At 41.1% G+C, this 16,981-nt stretch overlaps 3 protein-coding genes across 5 annotated transcripts; 1 reads left to right on the top strand and 2 right to left on the bottom strand.

The window, feature by feature from the left end:
* The first annotated feature begins 1,944 nt into the window (after positions 1 to 1,944).
* fastkd3 (FAST kinase domains 3) lies at positions 1,945 to 6,582 on the top strand. Of its 2 annotated transcripts, none has more exons than XM_079661778.1 (7): positions 1,945 to 2,096; positions 2,547 to 4,019; positions 4,169 to 4,254; positions 5,599 to 5,773; positions 5,855 to 5,924; positions 6,029 to 6,143; positions 6,330 to 6,582. In XM_079661778.1, exons 2-7 carry the CDS (start codon positions 2,576 to 2,578, stop codon positions 6,426 to 6,428), a joined length of 1,989 nt encoding a protein of 662 aa, XP_079517904.1. In that variant the 5' UTR covers positions 1,945 to 2,096; positions 2,547 to 2,575; the 3' UTR covers positions 6,429 to 6,582. The 2 variants fall into 2 exon arrangements, with proteins under 2 accessions (XP_079517904.1, XP_079517905.1); XM_079661779.1 differs by lacking the exon at positions 1,945 to 2,096 and adding an exon at positions 2,118 to 2,254.
* Positions 6,583 to 6,699: 117 nt separating this feature from the next.
* chmp5b (charged multivesicular body protein 5b) lies at positions 6,700 to 10,159 on the bottom strand. The gene is made up of 8 exons (XM_079661780.1): positions 9,994 to 10,159; positions 9,262 to 9,366; positions 8,054 to 8,100; positions 7,861 to 7,954; positions 7,692 to 7,763; positions 7,425 to 7,533; positions 7,007 to 7,122; positions 6,700 to 6,921 (listed from the first exon to the last, which is right to left on the bottom strand). Exons 1-8 carry the CDS (start codon positions 10,060 to 10,062, stop codon positions 6,871 to 6,873), a joined length of 663 nt encoding a protein of 220 aa, XP_079517906.1. The 5' UTR covers positions 10,063 to 10,159; the 3' UTR covers positions 6,700 to 6,870.
* An 841-nt stretch (positions 10,160 to 11,000) lies between these two features.
* On the bottom strand, positions 11,001 to 16,037 carry LOC307026358 (delta-type opioid receptor-like). 2 transcript variants are annotated; one of them, XM_079661699.1, is made up of 4 exons: positions 15,581 to 16,037; positions 14,649 to 14,717; positions 13,399 to 13,751; positions 11,001 to 13,104 (listed from the first exon to the last, which is right to left on the bottom strand). In XM_079661699.1, the coding sequence occupies exons 1-4, from the start codon at positions 15,823 to 15,825 to the stop codon at positions 12,575 to 12,577; spliced, it is 1,197 nt and encodes a 398-aa protein (XP_079517825.1). In that variant the 5' UTR covers positions 15,826 to 16,037; the 3' UTR covers positions 11,001 to 12,574. The 2 variants fall into 2 exon arrangements, with proteins under 2 accessions (XP_079517825.1, XP_079517826.1); XM_079661700.1 differs by lacking the exon at positions 14,649 to 14,717.
* Positions 16,038 to 16,981: the final 944 nt, after the last annotated feature.

The following is a 16,981-nucleotide window of genomic DNA, read 5'->3' as shown; positions in this document are numbered from 1 at the left end:
CAAATGATCACAAACACACTCAAAAAACCTTGGGTTCATTTTTGTCAATTAAAATCAACTGGAGAGAGATGTATTTATTTTTGCTTTTTTTTCTCCAACATTTTCAACTATCACTTTTCTGTCATTTTTAACGGCATACCACGCCTGGTTTCTACACACTATAACGTGCCATATTCCCACATAAATTACCATGTTTATTTGGTGCATTTTTTCATTTTATTCGACATTAAATAAGATGGACCTTTATTAATCCCAGTGGGGAAATTCAGTAGTTTAACAGCAACAGGGTAAGGATGAAAACCAGGAGAGAACAGATTAATACAATTAAAAATAAAATAACTGAAATAAGAAAATTATAAAAATTAACATATATAGTGGATATATGTTTGTTATATAATCGACGAACTATACAATGTTTTTTTTTTTTAAAGATATACAAAATTAAAGTATGACTTTCATTTTTTTCTAAATGCAAAGATAAACATACACTGAACAAAAATATAAACGCAACACTTTTGTTTTTGCTCCCATTTTTCATGAGATGAACTCAAAGATCTAAAACATTTTCTACATACACAAAATAACAATTTCTCTCAAATGTTGTTCACAAATCTGAAAAAATCTGTGATAGTGAGCACTTCTCCTTTGCCGAGATAATCCATCCCACCTCACAGGTGTGGCATATCAAGATGCTGATTAGACAGCATGATTATTGCACAGGTGTGCCTTAGGCTGGCCACAATAAAAGGCCACTCTGAAACGTGAAGTTTTGCTTTATTGGGGGGGTCCGAAAACCAGTCAGTTTAACCCTAACCCTGACATGTCACCCATTGAGCATGTTTGGGATGCTCTGGATCGGCGTATACGACAGCGTGTTCCAGTTCCTGCCAATATCCAGCAATTTAGCACAGCCATTGAAGAGGAGTGGACCAACATTCCACCGGCCACAATCAACAACCTGATCAACTCTATGCGAAGGAGATGTGTTGCACTGCGTGAGGCAAACGGTGGTCATTCCAGATACTGACTGGTTTTCGGACCCCCCCAATAAAGCAAAAATGCACGTTTCAGAGTGGCCTTTTATTGTGGCCAGCCTAAGGCACACCTGTGCAATAATCATGCTGTCTAATCAGCATCTTGATATGCCACACCTGTGAGGTGGGATGGATTATCTCGGCAAAGGAGAAGTGCTCACTATCACAGATCTTTTCAGATTTATGAACCATATTTGAGAGAAATGGTTATTTTGTGTATATAGAAAATGTTTTAGATCTTTGAGTTCATCTCATGAAAGATGGGAGCAAAAACAAAAGGGTTGCATTTATATTTTTGTTCAGTGTAGGCTACTAGCCATTATATTTCAACAATGGGACTTTTTTAATGATATTTTAATATTCTTTCCTATTATCATTTTATATATTTTTTACATGCTATAAAATTACTTTTTTCAAAATGTAGGACATGCTATACTATGACTTTTTTTTTATTCCTTCATACACTATTCTATGATAAATTATAGATCTTGAAAATATACTGGGTTTTTTTCAAATACTATACTATGCCTTTTCTTAATCCTCTTCGGTATCTCTTCAAATTGAAATTTTTATAAATGTATTGGCACACTTTACTTTTACAATCTGTTTTTGTGTTTTGTCCTCCGGTTAATCATACAGTATATATCTGAACCATAGACTGTATATTTGAATGAACATTTCCAGCATGATTTTTCGCGTCATGGTGCTGCCTTCTAATGCTGTCGGTTCAGACAGGATTTACAAGACAAATAATAATGTCCATCAAATTTGAAAAGGTTTATAAAATCTTCATGTTGTGGCACGTATGGACACCTGCCTCACCCTTTGTTCTGCTACAGAAACACTACCTAACTTTTTTTAGCAATATTTCTGGTAACTTTACATTGTCAATATCCCTCCTACCAAATACCGCATGAAATGCGTTCAGCCCGAGTCATAACATTCATCAACAGCAGAAAAACGAGGTGCCCTGAACGCCTCATTGTTCTTACGGAACCACGTTACGACTGCATCTTGGCTGACACTGGTGCTGTGAGCCTGTACCTTCGTATGAATGTCCAGGTATACTTTTTGGCGTTTTCACCTCTTCATGTAGTGTTTTATTTAATACCGTAAGCTAAAGTGTCAACCTTCGTACAGGGCGACTCATACACTCTAGTTCGGAAGCTAGCAGCTAAGTAGCTAACGTTAGCTAACAGATACGTCAAGGTTGATCTTTTGTAAGTTGACAGCAGAGTAACGACGAAGGGATCTAAGTTCTGCCTGTAGAATGTTCTCTGAATTACTTACATTGTGTGTGTGTGTGTGTGTGTGTGTGTGTGTGTGTGTGTGTGTGTGTGTGTGTGTGTGTGTGTGTGTGTGTGTGTGTGTGTGTGTGTGTGTGTGTGTGTGTGTGTGTGTGTGTGTGTGTGTGTGTGTGTGTGTGTGTGTGTGTGTGTGTGTGTGTGTGTGTGTGTGTGTGTGTGTCCAAAGCAATCCTGGAAAAAAGATTTCTTGTGTTTCTTGTTTCAGTTGGGTCTGAAGATTCCTGATGCAGGGTCATGGCCCTGAAGCTGATCCAGAGATTTCCGCTGCTCGGGCAGTTCGGGATTCTCCGTTATCCTCCGGTTGGACCTGTGCTCCCCTCCAGGCTGCTGAGGACCAGGAGTGAAGGCCAGTCCTCATGTCTAGGCTACGTGTTCACCTCATCCAGCAGCAAGAAGCTCCAATCGGAGTATGGGATAAGAAACCTGACCACCATCGTCAAGGAGCCATCCTTCTTCGCCAGCAACTCTGTGGGTCTCCACGAAGACTCATCCCCTCGGTTCCCTCTGACCCGGCTTTACCAACCCACCGCTGCAGAGGATCGGGCCTTCCAGCAGCTCCTCACAAACTGCTCCTCATCCCGGCAGGTCTTCAAACTGCTGCGCTCCGTGGAGATCATGTCTGACACCATGGCTGCTGAAGCACTTCACCGTGTGGCCGACCTGGAGCAGGAAGGTGCCTCCCTGAAGGACCCCACGGTGCTGGAGAACGACACCATCCGAGCCCTGTGCTTCCAGCTGGAGAAGGACTCTGGGTGGCTAACTGATGCTGGGATAGTATCCACACTCTTGGCTGGCACTCGTCTCTTCTTGGACCCTTGGAGCACGCTGATGGTGCGGCTGGTGTCTGAAAGCCAGGACAGGCTGGACAGAGGACAGATGAGCGTGAGGCAGCTGTGTAACCTGGGCCAGGCCATGCTGGCTATAGAGGGGTCCAGCTGTGTGATGCTGGAGCAGGTGATGAAGCAAATCCAGAAGCAGAAGCCTGCCGATTGGAGCCTTGAAGATCTCATCGCTGCTTATATGTTGATGCAAGGTGGCGTGGGTCAGGATGGGAAATACCGTCACCTGCTGAACGCAATGCACACCCACGCCATGAAAGTGACCTATTGCATGGACCCTCCTGCTGTCAGCGGGCTGCTTGGTGCTCTGGTGTCCCTGAAGGAGATGCAGGCCATGCCTCTTGTCATCAGTCTTTGCAAGCAGTCCGTCCGCCATGTCCCCCACTTCACAGACGATGAACTCACCGCGGTGCTCGGGGCCCTGATGTACTTTGGTCACAGCGATCATTACTTTGTGGAGGCAATGGAGAGGTATGTTCCCCAAATGGCCTTCACATCCCACCCTGAGACAGTAACCAAGGTGATGCAGTTCTTTGGCCGGAGGAACATCCTGTCAGAGACTGTGTTAGACGCCATTGCAGAGAGCTTTGTGTACCGAGCGGACGACTACAGCACCAGCCAGGTGACGAGGCAGATCATGGCTCTCGGGAAACTCGGCTACGTTCCTCCCAACGCAGGAGATGTGTTCAGGAAAGTTGAGACCATCCTGCGTACACGCTTGTCGCACTTTCAGCCCCAAACGCTGCTCAACCTGCTCCACTCCTGCACCCTGTTGGAGAGGTTCCCTGTTAATTTTGTCCCCAAAGTTTTCAACAATTTCTTTCTACAGGAACTGCAAGGTAAAACATCCTGTCAAACACCAGCAACACAACCTCTATGTTATTCAACCTATCTCATGTTGCAGGTTTTACGTTTGTCCCGTAATCAATCTATCATTTGGCCATTATCGTTCAAACAATAGACTAAATTAGATTGTACTGTGTTTCAGAGCAGAGCACGGGACTGGACCAGATCGCCAAGGCACAGCTGACCCAGCTCTACATGACTTTGAAGCTGGAGTGTCCTAACTACAAGGTAAACATGTTTCAACAGTTAGACAAGTTAAAGATGAGGCCAGAGGCCTGTACAACGAAGCAGGATTTTCGCTTAGCGGGCTAACTTCAGGGAAAACTCGGGGTTTCCGGTCCTACGACGCTGGTTCTCTTTTTAGCGAGCTAGATCTCCATGGTAACTTATGCTGAGCGGCTAACCTGCCCCGGAGCAGGTTAGGTTGCAGGCTAAGAGATCCACTCAGTGAAAGCAATGCCTGCTGACCAATCAGATCTCAGTGTGCAGAGTTTAAAGCTATTAAGTCATATTAGAGGAGAAAGGAAATACAGTTTAAACTGCCGTTGCAGGAAAGATGGCCGGTAAAAATGAACTGACTGTATGAACGTGAAAATTAATAGAATATCACCTCCCATCTTCAGAGCAATCTGACGAATATAACATTAGCGTTAAGAAAGCTTACTTAAATATCTGCCACAACATAAGTAACCGGATCAGAGTAACATTAGTCCGCGGCACTGTGAGTGCAGACGTCGATGTGTCCCATTATCATTCATATCACATCATAATGTATCATATATTTCCTTATCTGAGTCAGCTGAGCCGTATCTTGACGAAAAGTTGACGAAACACTCGAGTCAAATGTATTTAAAGTCAGATCGTGTCTTAGACGGGGCAGTGATATCATAAACCTGTTAATGTACGCATTCAAACACTTTTTCTTTTACCAGCTGTATTCACCTTGCAGGTGCAGCTATGTGGCTTTGATCCTGGATACAGCGTTTAAGTCATGGATGTTTAAAGTTTAACTTCTTCATATTTGACTAATATTAAAGTTGACTTTTCATTCAGGACGTATGACGCTGCGCTGTCAGTACGCTTCTCCATGTTTGTGATTGGTCGAATGCTCCAAATACCACCCCTTTCATGTGAACGCGCACCTAACTAAATAGGGCACGGCTGGCTTGAGCGATCCACTTGATAACCAGCATCGTAGGACCGCTTAGCGAGAGCGCGTGTGTTTTGGATCAGGCCAACCGGCTTACTCAAACATATCCAGGTTAGGTTGAACCGGCTTCGTAGTACAGGCCTCAGTTCAACAGAATGACAAAGGAATAATGCACAGCCACAAACCTGAATACACACCCTCTTACTTAACATGCCACCAGTATGTAAGGCTCAGTGCACATCAGTTATCCGTGACTAAAACCTGAACATGTGACTTTCCCAGAGACAAAAAGAATACAACCTGAAAACAGATCTAATTCAGAACAAAATCTACTACAAATGGACATGGGGTGGATTTAGTTGTAAAGTAATAACAAAATGGTTTCCATCTGTGTCTTTACACTTTCTCTGTCCTCTCCTCAGGGTCCCAGGCTCCACCCCAGCTACCGGGTCAAGTCTTTCCTCACATCCGGACGCTCTCTGGAAATGCCAGTGGACATACAGCTGTACAGCTCTGTGAAAAATGGACTGGTGAATTTGCTCAGCGCTCGGTCATACTTTGGATCTCAAGTTTTGACACCGTACTGCTACACACTGGGTAACACAACATCTGTTAGATCCTATGTCTCATAAGATTCTTTCCAGGGTCTTAACATCAACTACTTCTTTGTTTTTGAAGATGTGGAGATCAAACTTGATGGAGAGGGGTTTGTGCTGCCTGCCAGTCATAATAATGACGTCCACAAAAGGTCAGTCGTTTATTATTGAAAGAGGTTGCTACACTAAATAGAAAAATGATTCTGATGTTCATCATTTCAAACACATTGACTGTTTCTTTTCATGGATGTTACAGGATAGCTCTTTGTATCGACGGAGAAAAGAGGTTTGCTACAAACAAGAGGCAACTACTTGGAAAAGAGGCTACCAAGCAGAGACACCTGAGGCTTCTGGGATATGAAGTTGTTCAGGTTAGAACTACATATTCTTAAGTGATTCAGCAGTTTGTTTTCTCTGCCTGATTTTCATCCCTTTAAATGACTTATTCCAACATCGGTCATACAATACAAGTGTCTCAGCACTTATCACTGTTCAACCATGTCATTGTGTATCTCTTGTCCGAATGAAATGACTGAAAACGTTTATTTTCTTCCTAGGTTCCTTACTATGAGTTTGAAGAACTGCGAAATAAGAGAAGTGTCATGGAGTATCTGCACCAAAAGATCTTCCCTCACACGTACAGGATGAGCTGGTGATGAGGTCACTCAGTAGGCTGGGATTGTCTTTTTAGCCCTTTCTTCTATAAAGGAATTTGTATTTATTTTTTTCAAATAAATGTATATAAATTAAATGTATTTTTATTATGCACTTTCACAAAATTAATTTAACAATTAAATGACTTTTAAATGACTTGGTTGTAGTCTTTGAAAAATATAATTTATTTAGTTCTTGGCAACAAACGCTGCCGAAACTGTACAAAGTTAAGAGAATCCAATTCAGATGCATACGATATGAGCACACTCAAAATAATAATCACAACTTTTAATTAAAGATGCCTGACTTGACATTAGTTTCCAAAATGCATTCAACAGCAGATGCTTTGGTTTATGATTATGCATTATAAGGCTAGGAGTGTCAGTTGGGTACATACAAAAGGCTATGATACATGTAAAACTAGCACGAGCATCCTGATTGCCCTTATGTAGCGGGAATCTGAGGAAGGCCGAACTCGTCCACCAGGACACCATCCTGAAACAGAAGAAGAAAGCCTATGAATGAAAGGTCTGACAGTAGACACATCAGAAAAGCTGTTCATATTATCAAACTGAAGTACCCTGTTGACGGACTTGTCGCCGGGCATGCCCTCTGGGATGGAAGGAGCCGTGGAAGCCTCGTCCAGGTAGGAGCTGTCCTCGTCCATCAGGAGCTCATCTCCCAACGCGTCCAGCTCTGTGGACACACACACAGTTCAACATTACAAACAGCAGCCACCTTTAGGACTATCACCTCATAGAAAGGAAGGGCGACAACTATTTATTAAAAAAAAAATCTGGGTAATGAGCTATTAATCATTATGTAAATTATGGACAAAGTACAATCCCCAATGTTGGGTCTAGACTAGATGCCCTGGATATGATAGAGGCATAGATGACTTATATATTATCACAAATGTTTACATCTTCATGATCTGTACACTACAACTTATTTCATACATTTAAATGAAATCAGGGATAAAGAACTGTTTTACTGACCCGCTTCCAAGTCGTCCTCATCGATGTCAGGTGTGCCGTAGCTTCTGCCCATCGCCTCCTGGATTTCATTGGCGTCCTCCATCATGTCTCCGAGTTCATCTTGCAGATCCTGAATAAATAAATAAAAAGTGTTGTTGCATTTCATCTGTCAGCACTGACAGATTATATTGGACTTAATGTATGACACCCTATTATATGCTGATATCACTTATGCTGGTTATAGCCGACACTTGATGACAAATATGGCTCTCACATTACATTTAATACCTCAATCTGATCAATTTTCACATGCTTGTAGGCTTTCTTCATGTCTTTGAGGCCGACCTTCATGGCATCAACCTGAAAGGAAAAAGCACATGTTAGCACGAAGAGCCATTTCCGTCTGTAATTATGATTCTATGTGTGAAGACGTCCAGTAGAAAATGAACTCTCTTACTGTGGTTTTAGTGTCTTTAAGGGTCTGGATTGAGTAGTTTGTCTGCTCCATGTTGAACGACTGCTGCATGAGGTTATCTCTCTGGCCCTCGTACCTGGAAGACAAAATAATTATATAAATTAGACTTTCACATCAGTTGATGTTAAGAATAACTCTGGTTGATAAGGAAAATATTGGAAATTAGAGCACTTACATTCGCTTCTGCTTCAGAACTCTCAGAGCCTTTTGCTTGACCATGTTCTGTTAAATGAGAAAATTAGTGAGTATATTTCACAAAGGATATCAACAGAAGATCAACACCAAACATGAACTGGACAACTGTAAGAGTAAGTTGTATTGATTCAATTATTGATCATATTGTTTCTGATTTAAATAAACATCTGCAACACTTCTTTTTGTTGAGACAACTTTCTGATACAGCCAGAGTTAACATTTAGGAAGTGTGAATTCTTTATTAAACAAACAAAGACTTTTGTAGAAAATATGTTTGCATTTCTTGTAGTACGGTATGGAAACCGACATTCTGTCACAAACTGAAAACGCATCTGTTCCGAGTGTACTTTGGCAATTCAATTATTGTAAAAATAATAATAATAAAGAAAATACATTTATATAAATACATATATATATGCCGGCAGTGGCACAGTCAGTAGGGGCTTGGACTGTGAGCCGTAGGGTCGCCGGTTCAAGTCCCCGAACAGACCTAAATATGGAGTGTGGACTTCTCGCCAGTTCACCTCCTGGGCCCTGCCGTGGTGCCCTTGAGCAAGGCACCGGACAATCCCCTTCCACCCTCCACTCCCATTGCTCCCCGGGCGCTGTACAATAGCTGCCCACTGCTCCTAGTACTAGACTCCTGGTTATAGGATGGGTTAAAATGCAGAGGCCACATTTCACTGTTTGACTGTGTGCTTTGACATGTGTGACCATTAAAGAGGGGTTTCATCCCTCCCATTCTATATATCTATAAGTAAAAAAGCACTTTAAAAGCCTTGTAACTAATTCACCAGCACTTCAAATGGCATGACCTGCTTGAAGATAATATATCTGCACTTTGCTTGTTGTTCGGAGTTTGAATCTCTATGTTTTTTGCACTTACTGTAAGTCACTTTGACTAAAAGCGTCAGCCAAATATAATGTTATAAAAATACAAGATCTGTATTCAGTGATCCATACAGTACAGCATCAAAATAGTGTCTTTTATAATAGCCAACTGTCCATGTACACACAGGTTTTGAGCTCTGCCTTTCGTAGCATATGTCTGTTATAAGAAAAACACAAATATAGGAATACATGTGTGTGAATGCTCACTTTATACAAAAATTAGAATAGAATGTGGTCCTAGCTGTCAACATGCTAAAGACTTTTTGTGTTACAGCATCATTGGGAAATGAATCTTACCTTTGAGGGCCCGTCTCTCATCTTCTTCATCTGGTCCTTGTACTTCACTAACTCAGCATCTAGTCTGGCAATCTTCTTGTCAGTGGACTCCGTCCGAGAATCAACCTTAAAATAATAAAACACATGATAAGTACATCCACTTTTAATGAATGACAGGATGCTAATCTTAAAAGCCAATAGCCAGGTCTAACTAACTGTTACATTGGAAAGAGGGCTTTTACATTAAGTGCACTACACAGAAGCTGAATTGAGGCTGATAGAGTGATAACCAGCAAACCCATGTACCTTCTATTGGCTAAAAATAGCTCTGCCCAGACATATAACCTGTACAACTGGTTGATGTCAGCCATTTCATTCAGAGAGAGACATGGTTTCGGGAGAGTGCCACTTAAATGGCTCAAATTCCTGCTCAGAATACAATATTCTGATACATTGCGTTAACAGATACATCGATTGTTTCGTTTAAAACCCTTGTTTATCGACCGATACTAGCCACACATTGTGTGTGGGAATACACGCCAAGTGGGATTATACTTACTTTCATCAGTAAAGCAACAACTATTAACCATTAGGCTCGTTTATAATGACATAATGGCAGTACATATGGCACACTTAGGCCTGTTTACTGCTCATAAAAGTGAGCTAGCAGTTAGCTTAGCCAGCCGAGGGGAACCATCTTTGTTTACTTTGTTCGAGACAGCGTCAATAAAGTTATTTCTGGATTATACTTACACTCCCTATGCAGTCCGTAAGGTTCGGTGGTGGACCCTTGGGTGTTCCTCTTCCAAAAAGTCGGTTCATTTTGGCAAAAAATTAAGGCTTTTATCTTCGTTAGCTCGCTGTCACCGTGCGACGTCCAGCTGAGGGAAAACACCAAAACACCCGGAAGAGACTGTGGGATGACGTCAGAGAAGTCACATGATCATTGCTCATTCAGTCCATTGATGTATAGATCTCAGTCACACCCTACAAACAGCAGTTTGTCTTTTGTTCATGTTTAGATTATTTGTTATGTATGTTTGTCCCTAAACAATATTGTGTAACTTATATATTTTGGGGCATTTACAACATAATGTGATATTTAAAGATATCTAAACACTCAATCTTAAATATACAATAACACATAGGGATGGGGTTTCAATGACTTTTTCCCCTTCCACTGCACCTGAATGAAGTATGTAACAACAAAGAAAGGTGACAATTTAAATAAAGAACAATATAGAAACTCCAAATAAGGTTTTTAAGGAAAAACATTCCATATTTCAGGTTTTGTTGTGCTTGAATGTTGCATAGGTCTAAAAATGTGCTCACAAAACAGCACATCATGGAGCCATCAATAATGTACACATTGCAAAGAGAAGCTGGTTTGTTAATAGCACTTTTATAACACAATTATAATTGTTCTGTGTATGAAACTATCAATCAGAGCATAATTAGTTTCTATTGATTACTCTACACTTTAATAATGGCATGTTGTATCCTCTGGAGGGAGCTGTGGTCATACAGTAAAACCCCGAATCTACACCTGCAGGAGGATCGTCGACCTCACACTGAAACTCTGTAAGGAAAAAATAAAAGGTAAAAACTGCTCTTCATGTTCGTTTTTGTATAAGGTATTCAAATAAATGATTCAATGCAAACATAGAAGGACGTTCCAGCAGATTCTAGCGATAGTGTTACCCACTACCAAGACTTCACAAATGAAAACTGACAAGAAAAAAGAATCAATGTGGGTTTTTTAAACTTAATTTAATATTGAGCAAGTCACAAACAGAACGATTTGATCAATGTGTCTTCTGATGGATGACAGATGACCATGCCAATATACAGCAGCAGCTAATTTAAACAGTAAGCACAGAGAATGAAAAGAAAACAAATGATGTTTTGGTCACAGTGGAGTTTCTTATAATAATGTCTCTTATTAAGTTGTCAAAAAGCAGAACTTCTGTGCTTTATCTAATGTAATGCCGTCATACATAAACATTTGTTAACAAACCAATAAAGCTCTGGATTATGGACATAAGAATGACACAGAATGGGAGTTAAGTGCATCACTGAAATCCATTAATACTTACTGACCTCTAATGAGATAGATGACTTAATACCATGAGTAATCATTATGTTTATATAATACAGAGTATATTTGCAGCACATTCAAAAGGACAGCTTGGCACAGGCGTCAAGCACAGGCTGCAGATGTTGCTTTATACTATCATAGCAATGATCATTGACATTCCACAAATACAGTATTTCTTCATTTAGTCTGTGCAAAGCTCTTTTGTTATCCATACAACATAATGTATGTACAGCTTATAAGAGAAAAACGTGTTTGAACATCTATGTTGTTAGATTGATGAGAACATTACTATTGAGGTTGTCATGGTAAAAGCCACACAAAGCACACATGACTATATACCATACATCAAACAGCTTATCAATCTGGAAACAACACCAGAGTGGAAGCTGATAGAGAGCCCTCTGTCCAATTTTAAAAGCACATTCAAGTCCAGGATTTCAAACTTTATTCGTCGATAAAACCTCTGCCGCTTTGATGCGGCAGAGGTTTTTGTTTACCTCCCAGTGACTTCAAAGTCCAACATCAATCAATTCTTTCACATTGTGGTCATTCAGAACATTTCACAGAGGTGAAAATGATTTTGACACATATCTGCTGTCAGTGATTCATGAAGCTAACATTTTAACAGCATTTCTTTAAAAGCAGTGGCTGTTTGACCCCATTCAGTTATCATTACTAAAATAATTTATCGCCGCTACAACCGTGTTATCCTGGACTATTAAAGGCACATTTGGCTATAGAAACACAGGAGGGAATGATAGAAATAGATTGAATTTGAGAAACGCATAAACAAAATGTGACTTAATGATCATAAAACATTAAAACACTGATGTCAAGGAGCCAATGTTGTTACAGTCTTTTTTCTGATTTGTCCATTAAATGAGAAATAAATGCTGGCCACATGCAATATTTTTCAGGATGTGCCATATGATTTGGGGATGCCCATTCACAGCAATATTTAAAGTATATATTAGTTTCTGATACTGTGTGATACTAAGTGAACAATCTATGTAAGAACTCTCATGAGGGTACATCAAATCAAAATGGAGTACAATTTATCATGTAAAACCTTCCATTGCTTTCTGAAGTTATATCATATGAATATTGGCACTGGTCAATGTCCAAGTGACGATGAAAAAAAAGTCAAAACTACATGGCTGATGTGACATGGGTTATGCCAAGGTCATGTGAGTCTTCTTTTCCGATGTGGGAAATTGAAGACAGTTCCACGGCTAGTCATGCCGGCTTTCTAGTCCCATCGGTGTTCTCCAACGGAACAGCGGCCTCCCGAACGCTGCTTGCAATCTTCTTGCTCCCTGACGCCTTCTCCCCCTTCAGTTTGGCCGAAAGGCAGAAGTCTTTGAAGCAGCGTTTAAAGTTCTCATCTAGAAAGGCATACAGGACAGGGTTCAGGCTGCTGTTAGTGTAGCCCAGAGCCACACAGAAGAAGTAGGCGGCCATGATGGCGGTGGTCTCAGGTACGCCCACCAGCGCCTTAACCAAGACGAAAATGTGAATGGGCGTCCAGCAGACCACGAACACAGCCACCACGACCACCACCAGACGCGTGATCCTCCGCAGGTTGCGATCTTTCTCCCTGGAGCCGGACAACATTCGGACGCTCTTCAGCCTCAGGACCATGAGGGAGTAGCACACAGTGATGATGAGCACAGGCACCACGAAGGCAAAGACAAACACACAGATCTTCATCAGTGTGTCCCAGTACACGTACGGCTCTGGGAACTGCAAGGCACACTCAGTTATTCCTGCAAGAAAAAGGGAAGGAGAAGATATGAATTAAGCAATGAAGTGACTCTTAACCATAAATAAAATTCCACTCTGCCTGCTATCAGTGGTTATGCTAGTCTTCACGCATACGGGAACATCTTGCACTCAGCCCTGCTTTTTTTCTTTTCAGGAAGTGCGAGGCATGATGTGTGGCTAATGGAAAACTCTTCACTGCCAAATGGATAGAATATATTACCGCCGTTTACATTTTATTTACATTTTTTAATTAAGTCAGTTATTATTATTCAGTGTGCGTGAAAGCACTTCCTCACCACTCTTGGTCTGGGTGCCACCGAGGATAAAAGCAGGTATCCCCGCAGCTGAGGACAGGATCCAGATGCACACGTTGATCATCTTGGCTTTGATTGGAGTGCGGAAATCCAGAGCTTTCACAGGGTGGCACACAGCCACGTAGCGATCCACACTCATCATGGTGAGGGTGAAGATACTGATGAACATGTTGTAGTAGTCGATGGAGATGAACACTTTGCAAACCACCTCACCAAAGGGCCAGGTGTTCAACAGGTAGTCCGTGCTCTGGAAGGGCATGGTGGTGGTGATGAGGGCATCAGCCAGAGCTAGATTGAAAATGTAAATGTTGGTCGCTGTCTTCATCTTCGTGTACCTGTAAAAATGCAGAGCACAAGGTTGTCCTATGATGACCAGAGTGTACCTTCCACTGAATACATATATATATAGCATGGCTGGCCTTGTTGGCTTGTTATGAATTAAAAATCGTTCATTAGTCCACAATGCTTCTATGAATCCGTAATGTAATTTTTCTGACTCACACTTTATTGTTGTGTATAGTATGCTGCTCGCAGGTCATTTATGGTCAACTTGTTTTCAGTTCATTTAATAATGATAGCATTAAAGCAGTATGACTGTTTAAGCTTTAATTTTGTAATCGTGGTGGTGCCTATGGATACAATGACTCATTGAGATTAAAATAAGGTCCTTCACAATTGCATTTTCTAATGCGTGGTGATTTTTGAATGGCCTACATACACGTTTTAATTGAGTTATTACATACAGCATGTTTACTCAAAATCAAACTTAAAGTATTTGTATCCATTGATAAAGTCCTTGAATGAAGCCATTAATGATGATTTGCAGGGTAGACGACGTACTTTAAAAAAAAAAAAACTAAATACTGGGAAAGTTGAATTATATGGTTTTTTTCAGCAAATCAACTTCCCAATGCGAATATATTCTGTGACTGGAAACAACACTGAATAGAGCTGTGAGGGGTAACACAACATAAACAAAAACAATGAGCTGAAAAGCACTCCAACGTAACCCCTTTAATTTGAAGGCTAGTTGTTTTAAACATTTTCTTGCAGAATTATTGATTAGATGCTTTAACACTACCATTTAAAGCCATAAAAGGGTGCACTGTCTTGTCAAGTACTTCTACTTATGGCTTATTGCTCAACGTTTACGTAACATTTGGCCTGTTGGCGTTGTGAGTGTTTAAATGAGGGCAATTCCAGATGTTGTTTACACTAAATCAACATAAAACCTTTTTACTGCCGCTTCATCGTCCTCCACGGAGCAGCTCAACCGTAGAAACGTACAGTCCTTTCTGTAACTGAAAGTGATAAACTTGGCATGCGTTGCAATCAATCTGATTTGAGGTAATTGTTGTCTACCGACAGAGCATTCTGGGTGCCACTACTGCATTTCACATTACATCAGTGGAGATTGGTTGGCTCCCATAGACAATAAATAACAACCAATGAGGTGCGAGCAAGCTATCGGCCTGATAAAGCACCACAGGTTTCAACTATGGTTAGTATCATATCCACAAGACTGGGAACATTTGACAGAATGTTGTTGTATTTTACAGCTTGAGGGTTGATGCACCTACATCTACAAACAGATACTGCAGATTCATAAAATGGGTCGGTTGGAAGGAGGCAAAATCATTTATATTGTGTTCCACATTTGAATGACAGAATTTGTCTTAACCTTTCTTTGACAACATACAGCTTCTGTTTTTACCTTACAAGCATATGCATATGTAAATGAGTTAGATCATAGCCATTTAACGTGCACATTAAATTCTAGCCCTTTGGATGAGCTGTATAAATGGGCTTTTAGCAGAGTACCTTTAGAATCATGGCACTTAATAGAACGATGACAAAGACCAGATGTCCTTGAGGTCATTGTGAAAGCCCAAGGGTTGGTGCCAGTGCCTTCTCCACAAGTAATAAAGTTTACAGTGACTGCAGAGGAACACATTATTTAGCATGGACCTCTGTTGTTTTCAGTATTTTCCCAAAACACATGGCATAATTAAGCTTCTTGTATGTGCCAGAATAAAAGTCCCTGTCAAATATCATGTAGGTATAAAATACAGCTCTAAGTAACCTTAATATTCCTAATTTAATCTTCTATAAACGTATTGTGAGATATATTTATTGTATGGATTTTACTTTAAAACGTTCTTACCTGATGATCACATACATGACCAGGCAGTTGCCCAACAAGCTGACCACAAACACCAAGGAGTAGACCGCAGTGATGATGGGGATTATGGGGGACATGTGTTCCGCTTCCCAGCTATCATTGCGGGTCACATTGCGGCTCTCGGAGTATCCGGACACCCAGGCTGAAGAATTCACCGGACAGTCGTCCAGCAGCGTGGAGAGGCACTTATTCTCTTCTTTGAATATTTCAACAGGAGTGCTTTCCATCTCGACACCTTTTTTGTTTTAGAAAAAATCTTCAAAATAAGACTTTCGATTGGAAAACATGCTCATAGGGCAACAATGATATTGCGCTCAACAACGGGGTTACACTAGCTGCACATAATAATAAAGGCAACAAAACACTTTTATCCTGATTAGAATAAAAAAAGAAATCATAACGTTTCTTTAAAAGCACGACAGCCTTTCACCTTCACTCAAGCTACTTACTTACTACTAATCATGCAAAACAAACAGGAGCTTTTCAGGAAAAAGATCACTGTAATTCAAAGCTCGCAGGTTACTCACCGTGGTTGTCCCGGATTGTCGGACACAGAATATAAAATAATTCAAAAACGTATTCAGCCTAGGTTGTTTTGTTGCCTTGGTGAAGGATACGGCTCATCAAAGTTTGTGGATGGTTATGCGCTACGCGCGCCTGGAGAGGAGCAGCAGCGGCTTTGCGGACACTCATGCACACGCACTGAATGAGAGGCGGCGCGCAGTCAGTCAGTCAGTCAGACACACACACACACACACACACACACACGCACACACGCACACACACACACACACACACACACACACACACACACACACACACACACACACACACACACACACACACACACACACACACACACACACACACACACACACACACACACACACACACACCACAGACGAGCGCGCGCACACACACAAAATATGAGATGACAGAGCGATGACAATAACCTGCAGGCAGCCAAACAGCCTACAGTCTTATGTCCAAAACTGTTCATCATTAACACATCCTTGTCAAGAAATAAAAAATGCATCAATTGTATTTGTTTGTCTTTCATATTTTAAGGGGATTTGGCCAATTAGCTAAATGTCACTCAGTGTAAACAGACATTGGAGCAGCTGAGGGGGAAACAGAGGGGAGGGAATGCAGGAGGAAGGACATGAATCTGGTTACATTCAGCTGGGGTTATTCACTGTGCACCATACTTCATTTTCAGAGAGGGTCAGGAGAGGAAAAGGATGACTAAGGTCCAGTGCCGGCAGTTTTCAAACAACCAACTAAATGACAAAAAGTTGGGACGCAGCTCTCAGAATGCTGCTGTTCTTTTTTTACATTGCCTATTACAGTAATTCACTTGATAACAGCTTTTATTGAACACTA

This window comes from Notothenia rossii (genome assembly GCF_949606895.1).
Source record: "Notothenia rossii genome assembly, chromosome: 12".
Taxonomy (NCBI): domain Eukaryota; kingdom Metazoa; phylum Chordata; class Actinopteri; order Perciformes; family Nototheniidae; genus Notothenia; species Notothenia rossii.
Note: the sequence above shows the minus strand (reverse complement) of the source record. Positions and strands in the feature narration are given on the sequence as shown.

Coding starts and splice junctions, on each gene's coding strand:
- LOC307026358 (XM_079661699.1), bottom strand. CDS start 15,825: ATGGAAAGCACTCCTGTTGAAATATTCAAAGAAGAGAATAAGTGCCTC. Junction 14,718..15,580: donor GTCATGTATGTGATCATCAG/GTAAGAACGTTT, acceptor TATCACTTTCAG/TTACAGAAAGGACTGTACGT. Junction 13,752..14,648: donor GATGAAGCGGCAGTAAAAAG/GTTTTATGTTGA, acceptor GCATTTTTACAG/GTACACGAAGATGAAGACAG.
- chmp5b (XM_079661780.1), bottom strand. CDS start 10,062: ATGAACCGACTTTTTGGAAGAGGAACACCCAAGGGTCCACCACCGAAC. Junction 7,955..8,053: donor GTTCTGAAGCAGAAGCGAAT/GTAAGTGCTCTA, acceptor TTTGTCTTCCAG/GTACGAGGGCCAGAGAGATA. Junction 7,764..7,860: donor TTAAAGACACTAAAACCACA/GTAAGAGAGTTC, acceptor TTTTCCTTTCAG/GTTGATGCCATGAAGGTCGG.
- fastkd3 (XM_079661778.1), top strand. CDS start 2,576: ATGGCCCTGAAGCTGATCCAGAGATTTCCGCTGCTCGGGCAGTTCGGG. Junction 4,255..5,598: donor TGGAGTGTCCTAACTACAAG/GTAAACATGTTT, acceptor TCCTCTCCTCAG/GGTCCCAGGCTCCACCCCAG. Junction 5,925..6,028: donor AATAATGACGTCCACAAAAG/GTCAGTCGTTTA, acceptor TGGATGTTACAG/GATAGCTCTTTGTATCGACG.